At 38.3% G+C, this 11,912-nt stretch overlaps 1 protein-coding gene across 1 annotated transcript in view; it reads right to left on the bottom strand.

Moving 5' to 3' along the window:
* Nucleotides 1-11,136, bottom strand: part of SH3GLB1 (SH3 domain containing GRB2 like, endophilin B1) — a 38,021-nt gene extending 26,885 nt beyond the window's left edge. Inside the window, exons 1-2 of the mRNA XM_080801342.1 lie at nucleotides 10,677-11,136; nucleotides 680-821 (exon numbers count right to left, since the gene is read on the bottom strand). Coding sequence (XP_080657468.1) covers nucleotides 680-821; nucleotides 10,677-10,748 — 214 coding nt within the window. The 5' untranslated portion in view covers nucleotides 10,749-11,136. The remainder of the gene's footprint in view (nucleotides 1-679; nucleotides 822-10,676) is intronic.
* Between the last annotated feature and the right edge of the window lie 776 nt (nucleotides 11,137-11,912).

Here is an 11,912-nt window from a genome sequence, read left to right on the forward strand (position 1 = left end):
CTGAAAATCAAATGTAATAATTTATGTAAAAACATCAAACTTAACATAAATAATTGGTAACTATGTAAGTTTCCATATAATTTTCCCTTAATTATTTAGGGACAATTCTCCCCCCTATGAAAAGGAAGATTAATTTATTGCCATAGCCCTTCCTGACTCTTAAAATTAATAGCCACTTCTAGGGTGCTTAGGTGGCTCAATTCATTAGGTGCTTGCTGACTGTCCTGATGCTGATTCTCCTGACCCTCGACTTTGGCTCATGTCATGATCTCAGTTTTTTGAGATCAAGCCCCACGTTGGGATCCACACTGAGTTTAGGATTCTCTTTCCCTCTTCCTCAAGGTGAGGGGGGGCACTTGTATTTCTCTTTTTCTCTCTCAAAACCAAAATTCATTCCCTTAAATTTTCAAAAAGATTCTACAAAGGCATGGAAAACCTAAGCAGTCAATCTGTTAGAGGGTACACAAAGAGGTGTGTTTTCTTCACCAAAAGTAAACACACACACACACACACACACACACACACACAACCCATACACCTGAAAGCCATAAACCAAAAACTCTGTTTTCCAATAGCCATCAAAACCTGTTTTTTTTTTTTTTTTAACATTTAAAAAAACCTAACAGTATCCTTTAGTCAGATTAGTCAATAAGGCAGACAAAGGTAAAAAGTTTCTTACTTGGATTTGGCTGCAATAACACTTCAGTTTGTTTCATTATTTTTTCTGTCCATATTTTGGTACATTCAGCTTTGCTAAGAAGGTTCTCTAAGTGAGCATCCAATTCTGTCTTCTCTGCCTGGCCAAGCTTTTCTTCTGTGAACTGTTATTAATTACAAAAAAAATTAAATATACCTCAAATACATTTTAGGAACCTATATCAATAATTAATAACTCAAACCCAGAGTCCCGAACATACAAATAATTGTAAACCATTGCACCGAATGCTTTTTTTTGCCCCTATGGAAATTTATCCGTACCTTTTTTATGGCGCTTACGCTGACCTTCTCTTAAGGTTACATCTGCTAGAATGGATGGGGTAAACTCTAGAAAATCTATATGCTGCCTGGTATATAAAGTATGTAAATATTTCTTACATATAAAGTAGGTTAGTATAGTGGTAAGTAGTAAGAACTTTAAGTCAGTCAGTACTAAATTCAAATCCTGACTGCACTACTAATTTTGTGACCTAAACAGGCTTTTGAATATTTTTTCCTTAGGTATCTGATACATAACGTACAGTACCTTGAGAATTAAGTAAGAGTATGTATGTAAATCACTTTGTTCAGTGCCTGGTAATTATTATTTTGAATTTAAAAAGGGCTGCTTATGTTTAATATGGTTTTATATTAGTGGCACTTTAATCACACCTAGTTAGATAGGCTTTTATGGGATGTTTTGGGAAACTATCATTCAAGTTGTTTCTTCAGGATATGTTCCAACAATTGATTCACAGACTAACTTCTGGAACATACACTATTCCTACTATGGAAGAGCATTTGTTAAAGATCATAATATGTAGTTAAATATACTCAGTGTATCAATTTTTATTACCTTGAGTGTGTTGGTTTTTGAGGGAAGGCAGCATTACCCATACACAAGTAAAGAGATAAAAGGATTACCATGTAAATTTTATGGAGACTTTTGAAGACTTTTAATTAAATACCAGAAGTGATGACTCAGGCTGTTTATAAGTGTATATTTTTCCTCTAGAATAGGTGGCTTTCTCCCATTTTAACAGAGGCATATTGCTAGCACTAATTCTACACTCATTAGCCATGACTCATTTCTGGCTAAAAGAATATAATATTTACCTTACTTTTTTTCTCCCCTTTCATTTCTTAAAATATCTTCTGCTGCTCCATTTTTCTGAGTTTTATTATGTTTCTTTTAGCATCCTTATTGGCCTAATACTTTCTGATTACCAGAACTAATATATTTAGTTAAAAAGTCCTCTAGAATGTTATTCTTAGAGTCTGGTTACAAGCCCCCACTGAAGGTCTTGTTCAGGGGCTAGAAATAAATGCTTCAATAGCTTTTGTAAAGCCTTAGGTCTTTTTGAGACTGGCCTGTAGCCAAGCCTTCAACCAGTGGGTGGAACGGAGAATATCACTTCCAAAGCTATTGCCTAAGCCCACAATCTTGCAGTGTACTGTAACTGAGGAGAGGAATAGGAGATGCATTGGGCAAAAGATCAAAACCCTGATGCCAAGGTCAGTTGGATAACTACTGCAATTTCACTTTTAAGAGAGAACTATGGTATTCTCTACGGATCCCTGAAGATTTGAGGCTATAGACCTTCTACAGAGGGATAGGTTAGAATTTCACATGTTCAAAGTCTACCTCTAACAGTTAAATAGATTATCTCTCAGATAAAGCAAGGAACAGAAGGGGAAAAAAAGAGGGTAATTTACCCAGGTGAACATCACCTATAAAAGATGATCTACCAGTAGAACAAATTATTAACACAGCACCTTAATAAGAGAGTATATCTATTTATTTGATTCATTCCTTCAACAAGTATTTATTAAGCATCTTCACGTGTGCCAGGCATTATTCTAAGCACAAGGGTTTCAGCAGCCAGAAAAAACAGACAGGTTTCTGCTCTTAGGAGGGCAGACAACAAATAATTTGATAATAAGAATACAAAGATAAAAAGACAGTGGACAGAGGACTGACACAGGTGGTCCTATTATTTCTTGAGCAAGTGACTGAACAATTAACTGAATTAATGACTTTGAATATAGAGGAAGAAGAATGCAATCTGCAGGGAGGGAAGGAAACAGGAGAATCAGTGAAGGCTTGAGGGGGAGAGGGATATGCAATCTTGGTCTGGACATGGGGAAGAGGAGTCTGAGTGTGAGATGTAGGTGGTTAGACAGACACCTTCTCTGAGCAGGTAACAATTGACCTGAGAGTGAACGATAAGAAATGAGGGATTCTAAGGGCAGCATATAGAGTTCTCTGATGATTTATCTTCCAGTTGCATTTCTAGAAGAATCATTAGCACCATTTTTATACATACTACTTTTTTTAATGGAAGTCCTTAACTTATATTTAACAACCAAGAATGAATTAAAACAATTCATAGACTCATAATTTAAAAATCAGTATTAAGTAGGTCAGTTTTTGTGCAAGGCACTCTCGTAAGAACTAGAAGACATGGTTGCTGTTTACAGGAGAGCTAAATGAAAACTATTATATAAACAATACAAACTTACAGGCCTATTTTCTTCAGTACATAAAATCATGTTAAACTTTATCTAACACACGGTTTAGAAACAATGGAATTAGAGGTATAGGCTAGAACTTACTTAAAAATGTTTATAAACAGCAATTTATAAACAGTAGTTCATCAGTAAGTTTATCTAACACAAGTTAGGATTCAGGGCAAATCTTCTCCCAATAATATTTCAGAGAACCAACAACTAGAAAGCTAATTATTTGGAAAATAAAATATTTCAAACTTTAGGTCAGAAGACTCCTTTCCTTAATTATTTAATATCTCCTTTATGATTCTCATTATACTACCTTTCATTAAATACTTTGCTTTTTAAGTGAAAAGACAGAAAGTATAACTGCAAAGCTCAGTATTTGCAACAAGCCATTTTTTGTATGAGTCTGAGCAAGTAATAGAGTAAACTGACTTATAACGTAAGATCCTATAAACACGGTAAGCAGGTTTTTAATATTTTAGCTCAGAAGAGTAAAAAACAAAACCCCAAAAAATAAGGAATGCTTAAGCATGAGTGAGGTAAAGTCTGATTATAGAAAACCAGTTTAGAAAATAGCAGTTCTGTAGGAAAGCCCATGTGAGCAGTTTGTTAAGTACTAGTAATAAAGTCTGATATTTACTTGCATTTTCTGGGAGTAAAAACAGTTGCTATTCTTTTACTCTACCTAACTCTGTGCTTTGAATTCCAGTATGTTATATATGTTCTTGTTTTATCTTTTGTCTTTAACGTTTTCTTTTCTCAGTAAGATCATTTATAAGGACTTTTTTTTTTAAACTTCTGTGTTTTTAACAGTGTCAGGGCTTAGTATATTAGAAAATGCCATATATTAAGCTGTACATTTTATATCAAATATTCCAGAAAACTCCTTTTAAATATATAGGTAAGAATCAATATAATGTATAGGTAGGAATCAAAACTTTATTGATAAACATTTTGCCTAAGGTGTCAGTATCATGTTTCAATTTCACATGTTTATTCAATCATAGTCTCATTACACTATAAGACTTCCAGTAAATATTTGCTGATTTTAAGATATTAATATTTTCTACTACCATTATACAAATATATTTCAGTTCTTCCTAGCCCCTGTGTCTTTGCTCACAGCACTCTGGTCAGCTGGATCTTACAGCCCACCTCGACTTCCTACATGTATTCAATAATCATCAAATTAAGAGTAACTTTAATCCTATCTGGAAGGAATAAAAAAAGGCAGGAGTACAGAAAAACACTACTAATGTTATCATATATTTAAGTTGAAATCATACATTTAAATTTTATTAAATATATATTTAATTACATTAAAATATATTTACTTTATATATTATATATTCATATATAATTACATAAAAATTATATTTAATTACATTAAAATAATTTAATTACAAGATATATTATCTCCCATGATTTTATTGTAGGGGTTTAAGGATTTTTTTCCATCATTAACCAGAAAGTATGACATATTAGCAATATAGTATCATTTAATACATTTTTCCTTAATACATTTTAAGAAAGCATTTACTATAGAAAATGATGAGTTATATCAACTAAATTTAGGTTTAAATGGTTAATGAAAATACTTATGGCTTATATATTTTCTTCTATTGCATGTGAGATGTGTAATCAGCACATGACATGGTTCTTGCCATCAAGGATTTTATGATCTTAAGAAACATAAAATGATAATAACGGTTTGCTTCTGAGAAAGATAAAAGACCCGTTCTTTCTTTAAAAAAAAAAAAAAAATCCTTTTCCCCAATACCAAAAATCTAAGTCTAACATCATTACTGTTTGTAGTCTCCTACCAGCTGTTAAAAACTATAGTTGATTTTAAGCATTTTAATGAATGTTTAGTAGTTTTAATAAAAACCTTTGTGAAAACAACCTACAATGAAAGTCAGAATATATCACAGAAATCCAAACCCAATGTTCTCCTAGATATTATCTGATGTACAGTTCTCTCATAATTATTTCATTAGTAATACAGTAAAATGACATGAGAACAAAAAGCTTAATCCCCTCTCTTTATACATTTTCTGTAAACATTGCTTTAAGGAAAGGACTATGATTCAGCCACATTATGCCAAGCACTGTGATCCTTTCTTTATTACAGGATAGCCATATAGCCTACAGTATGAAACATGGAGCCTGGATTTCATACCATGCTTTACAACAAAGAGAAAAGGACAACAGGTAAAAAGGCTTTGTGATGAAAGGCATCTATTTAGTATGAACTCTCATCATCAATTCTTTGGGTAAAGTAATGTTTTCAAAGTTATCTAAACTTCTTGGGGAAAAAATGTATAACATGAATTTTGATTATAATGTGTTAGTAAACTGTAAAGTGGGTCCTTCTCAACTCATTCTCAATTTTGGCTGCTCTTTGGAATTACCTGGGGAAGCTTTCAAAAACAATGATGTCAAATCCAATCCCAAGGATTCCACTTTAACTAGACTGGGGTGTATTCTGTAAAGATTCCTCAGGTAATTTTAAGTGCAGTTAAGACTGAGAACTACTGTTCTAAGCTCACAGGTGATTATTTTAACATCAGGTTAACCGTCTTCTATCTAGTAGTTTACTAAATTAAGACCAATAATACCAAAGGATATGATGTTTTAGGTAACAGTAAATATGCAAAGTTTTTACATAATAAGAAAATGTATGGACTTTGAATGTGACAAGTTTTATTAGAATTTGAGATACATGTAAAGTTGTTACAGTTTAAATTCCATAAAGGAAAAAGGATTTCAAAAGGGCTTGGACCAATGTTTAGCCAAGTTGGAAATCCATCCAGATAGGATCTAACAGGAGTTAGTTGAGGGCAGTATCGTATTCATCTTTAACTCTCCAGGTTAGACACACCATTATTTGTTAAATTAAATCAGAGATGAAAGCCAAGCTTGCAACTAAATTTTAAAGACTTTTTTCCCCCCTCAGAAAATAGCATTCATGAAGTTCATAGTATAACTTCAGTCGTTAGGTCAAAGGAAATGTTAGAAAATTAAAATGAAACTCCTAAGTAATTAAAGTTGAAAACTTTGGGGGGGGGAAGTATATGGTGGTCTTATTTTAAAGATGGTGAGCATAAGTTTTGCTTCAGTATCAATTTTGAAGTAAAAATGTGTCCACTTGGAACATTTATCAAATGAAGTAACAGAACAATACTTCAAAAAATGGATATTTATTACAAAGAAAAAATAATTATGACAACTTTTATATCATATGCATGATATAAAAATAATTATGACAACTGGGGCTATGAAGTCTTTGAGGGCATCAACTAGGTCTCACACATCTTTGTACTTCAGTGCTAAGCACCTAGGAGGTACTCAATAAATACAGACTGAATTAAACAGTTTAATATTTCAGACCGGCATTAGTCAACTCCAAGTTCAGCAGATATGTTAGAGAAATACTAATAAAAATAACAAGATCATTTAACATGCTGAATGATTCAAAGAGTAAACTTTGCATATGGATACACTGCTTGGCTAAAATGATATAAAAAATTTAAAAGAACAATGTTGGATACTGTGAGAGGGGAATAAGAAATGGTTGATTCCTCAGGACATACAAACTTAATAAAGATGTGAAAGTCAGAGAGTAACAGAATTTTATAGCTCCAAGGGACCTTACATAACAGTTATTAGATCATGCCACATGATCGTACAGAATTAAAAATGACACAGGAGTTCACATCAAGCTCTTGTGGTCTGAGATGGACTTTAAGATTTATCTTGAGGGAAGGAAAGAATACACAAAGAGGGAGGGGGTGGAGGGCATTCACAATGCGTTTAACTGTATGAAAATAAAAGAGTTAGAAAAGTACAAAGTATTTTGGGAATTAAAAAATAATTTGATAGGAATACAGTGTTTATATATGAGTGAGAGAAAAGAGAAGGCTGCTCAACTAAGGAGTCTGTACCAAAAATACAGTAAGAATAAATAGCTTTTAAGACACTAATAAAGTAACAATTCATGGAGGTCAAATTACTTGAAGCTTTTGTATTTTTTTATTTTGAGGGGATTAAGAATAACAAAAGCACCCAAACATACTGTTAAGGAATGAATATTCCTATTGATTATACATTTTTACCTCAACATTCTTTCAAAGTTGCAAGACATATAAACAGATTTTATGAGTGAGAGTAGAGTGGTAAAACCCATTTGTATGTTTAATAGTTTTTGTTTTTTAAAACAGGGAATGTTTACTTGTTAACCTAAAAATTTTTAAGTAAAATGAAAAAAGATATGGCAGTTGGTCACGCAAAGAATGGCCTATTCCTTAAGGTATAATTTGAATAGAAATTATTATTTAGAAATGTGAAAGCTGAATTCCATTCCTACTGTTCTTATTGCTTATAATGAGTAACTGGCATAGCTCTTACCTATTCTTAGTATGAAACTTGGCACCTGACACTATGCTGATGTCAGTGCAATCTGACTGGAAATTCAGTTATTGACTAAGTACTAAAATGACAATGCAGTGTTTTTGCTGAAAATTACCACACAACATTCCAAATTTCACGTGTTATGTTTTCGAATGAATTTTTTTCCCTTACGTAATAAAAAAAAAGTACTGTGCAAAAAGTCAAACATTCTAAATGTTTTTAAAAGATTTTATTTATTTATTTGACAGAGATCACAAGTAGGCAGAGAGGCAGACAGAGAGAGGAGGAAGCAGGCTCCCTGCTGAGCAGAGAGCCGGATGTGGGGCTCCATCCCAGGACCCTGGGATCATGACCTGAGCTGAAGGCAGAGGATTTAACCCAGTGAGCCACCCAGGCGCCCCAAATATTCTAAATTTTAATAGTATACTGAAACTTGGCTTTGTAACTGTCAACATTCTGTCAATGCTTCAACTTTTCTCTCTTCTGAAATATTTTAAAGCAATCCTCAGACATGATATAGTTTATACATAAATATTTCAGATTCTATTTCTAACAGATTTAATACAAAAAGACATATTGAAGAGTCTGTTTCTGCTGAATTTTTTCCCTTCTCAGTAAATGGCTCAAGCCAAAACCTTATAGACACCCTTAACTCACCTTTCCTTCCTAACCTAGAGCCAGTCTGGGAAGGAATACTGAATAGATTCCGAACCTTCCCTGCTATCACTCTCACCTAAGTTTTATCACTTTTTGCCTATCCTATGGCTATACCTCCCTAACCAATATCCCAGGTACCCCAGAACCTCAGTCTTCGTTCTTTTTCCTTCTGCCTAAACTGCTTTTCCTCCAAAAAACTGGAACTGTCACCTCCTTGAGGTCTCTTGGAATTTGATCCTATTGGAAAGGCTTGCCATGATTATTATGCCTATACAACATGGCAAAAACTGCCATCCCTGCCATTAACTTACCACCTCTCCTTCACTTGATATATTTACTGTTAGATTATAAGCTCCAGGAGGGCAGATGTTTCGTTAATTTTATTCACTGCTCTGTCACCAGTGTCCAAAATAGTGTAAGGCAGACGTGAAGTAGGCATGCAAGTATTTAATACTGAAAATCATTTGATAGCTCAACAGATTAGGACAGACTTTAAAAAATCTGAAACAACAAGTAACTAAAATCCACCTAGGGAGTATATCTTTTGAGAATTTTGCTAGATTTTTTATATCAAGCCTATCGACAATTTAAATCAAATTCCAGTACACGTGTCTGTTCCATTTAAGCACTGTGCATTATGTACCTGAAAACATACCCATCTTTAAAAGTGTCATAATGTCAAATCTCCACTCTGCAAACAAAATCATTAGGAATCAGCAATAAAACAAACACCAAAGGCCTCTTTTCAGTTAACATTAAGTCTCACAAATCAAATTCATTTCAGACCTTCAACCACTCATTCTTTTTCCACCCACCCCCCGTCTTTGAGCTATTAAAAGTAGGTTAATTTAAATAAAGAAATTATTTTAACCATACAGTTCATTTGTCTTTACAATATAGCTTATAATTTCATGGAGAATGGGGAGCTGAGGGTTAAGGCTGCTAGCTTATTACTATGCAGATTTTGGAACTGAGAAATCAAGGCTCAGAAGGAATTTCCCATGCCTTTAGTGCTAAGTGTTGTTGAAATGCTCAGATTGTAGTACCAGATGATCTTTAAGGTCTCTCTAGCCTGCAATGCCTATCCTGGAAGAGAGAAGCAGCTTGAAACGAATTAGTAGATCAGAGAGCACTTGGCTATTTACTAGCCATGCAAGTTAATCAAGTTTCTTAACCTTTCTAAGGCTACTTCCTCATATATAAAAAGCGTTAGTAACATCTATCTGGCAAAATTACAGAAAGGATAGTAGGTAATCTGTCAAGTGCCTTGCAAATATTTGACAGTTTTTTCACAATATAGGCAGCTATTACCTTGCACTAGTTCTACCATTCTTTTGCCAAGAGCAGTGCAATGTTAAGATCAATTACATCAATAAAACTGGGGTAAAGGAGACAAAGGAGTAAAGGCAGGACAACTGATTTACATTTCAGTATCGGTATGGTATGCATGTTAGAAAACTATTTGTGTTTTCTCTTTACAAAAGAGAATGTTGTTGCTACTGTGACTATGCCATTAACTTAAACACCAGATTGTTTATAACTCATGTTGTGGTGAAATTTACATCTGTTCATAGATTTAACTGAGTTGGCATAACGTGGGTGATGACTATGGAAAACTGTCCAAGTTCCCTAGACTGATACTTCTTTGCGGAAAGCCGCGAGATAGCTAAATTCCCCCCCTTAAAGTGTATCTGAAACACAAAACTCTAACATGCATAAGACGAGTCTCCCCCTCCCCCTCTCCATGTCCTACAGCCGGTGCTTCCCATTTTGAGAATGAGTGGGAACCCCCAAACTCCAGACTTCCCAAGGCCTTGGCGGAGTATGTACGCCAACTGGCAATCTCCATTTCACCCGCGGACCGCCCAAGCCCAGCGACCGTCCTTCCAGAGGGAGAGAGAGGGCTGGAGAGAGCTGTCTTGGCAGCTCTTTGGGTTCAGGGGCAGGAAAAGGAAACTTCCTTCTTGGACTCGGCGGGGAGAGTGAGGGAGACGAAAGGAAAGGGTGGGGGTGGTGCCCGAAGGGTCTGTCTTCAGGGTCCTCGCCCGCCCCGGGAGGGAGGCCACATCAGCACCGTCGTCGTGGGGCCAGAAAGGAGGGCGGTGCTGTGTCTCGGCCCGGGGCCGAACTCTGGATGTCCTTCAGGGGCGGGGGACGCTCCCGGCCCCGTCTCCACCCCGTCTCGCTTCCGGAGCCGCGGCGGTTGAACGGGAGGGGGGTCAGAAAACGGCCGCCGGACCCGGAGGGGCACCAGGCCGCGCCCATCAGCCAGGCCATCTGCCGCAGGCCTGCCAGCCAGTCGGTGAGGCCGGGTGCGGAGAGCGCCGCCGCCTCTGGCGGCCCCTCCTTGGCCTCCCTCTCGGGCGCCACCGCCCCTTCCCCCTACACCGCGGTACCTGAACTGCACGACTGAGGAAGGTGCCCGCGTCGGCCGCCAGCTTCTTCACGTTGAAGTCCATGATGTTCATCCTGGGCGGCAGCCGGGCGGAGCTGCCGGCTGACCTAGCGGGGAGGCGCCGCGGCCGGGCTGGGGCGCCGGGCGACAGTGGCGGGGGCAGACGTGGTAGGTGGAGGGAGGCGGCGCCAGCCCCGCCGCCGCAGCTGTCGTTTCCGTGAAGGGGAAGCGAGAGGGTGGGGCGAGGGGAGAGAACCAGCGCCTCGGGGCGGGCCGCGCGCCCGAGCGGCGGCGGCGGCCGAGACGCAGGGCCTGCTCCGCCGGCAGTGGGGCGTTAGCGTCGGCACTAGAGACGATGGGCGTGCAGGACACTGACGGACTGGTAATCCGCCGTATGGGGCGGGGTCTCGGACGGAGGAAGCCAGCGCCGGCCGCGGGGTGGAGCCTTTCCCGAGGTTATCGCGGGAACAGCGACCCCTTCTGGACCGCCGCGGCGCAGTCGCGGGGCGGGGCGCGCCGGAAGCTCCGACGCCCGCACAAGAGGGAGGGTCCGGTTAGCTGGGAGAAGGGAATCTCGATTTGCGTTTAAGCCCCTGAAAACTAAAAGCAGAGACAACCCAGATTCCCCATGTTGTGTTAAGAGAAAATCTGAAAATTGTAGTATAGAATTACACCATCTGTGAAATTAGAACCAACAGCTACCCTGTGGTCTTCTAGCACCCGCGCCCTGCTGATCCCGGACGCCTGGTGACCCTCGGCGAACGTTTGCTACTAGAATACGGTTGAATTTAGAGTCCCCACCGAGTGTGTTCGGGCAGCATTATTGAGACTCTTCTGTGTACCAGGACTGAATCAAGTGCTGAGATACCTTGCTGAACAAGACGGTCCCTGGCCTCAAGGAGCTCTCAGTTCGGTTGCCTGACAGCCTTCGGGGATTTCTCCACCCCCTCCTGAAGCGCTGTTAACTATTTGCTGCTGCAGGGACTTCGTGACTGTCTTAAGGCAGTGGGCACACGCTGGATTGCGGGAGCAGCACTAGATGCCTACTGTGTGAAATGTGCGGTGACGGGGGACACAAAGTGCCAGGTGGAGGACGCAAAGAAGTATAAAATGGTGAGTGAGGTAGAACAACTCTTAACCCTTAGTACTCAGCCTGGGGAATTTTATTAACAAATGAGAATATGATGTGAAATCTGTTCAAGAGCCCATGATTCCAAGTAACTTCCTAAGCAAATTT

The sequence above is a fragment of the Martes martes genome, assembly GCF_963455335.1.
Source record: "Martes martes genome assembly, chromosome: 4".
In the NCBI taxonomy this organism is placed as follows: domain Eukaryota; kingdom Metazoa; phylum Chordata; class Mammalia; order Carnivora; family Mustelidae; genus Martes; species Martes martes.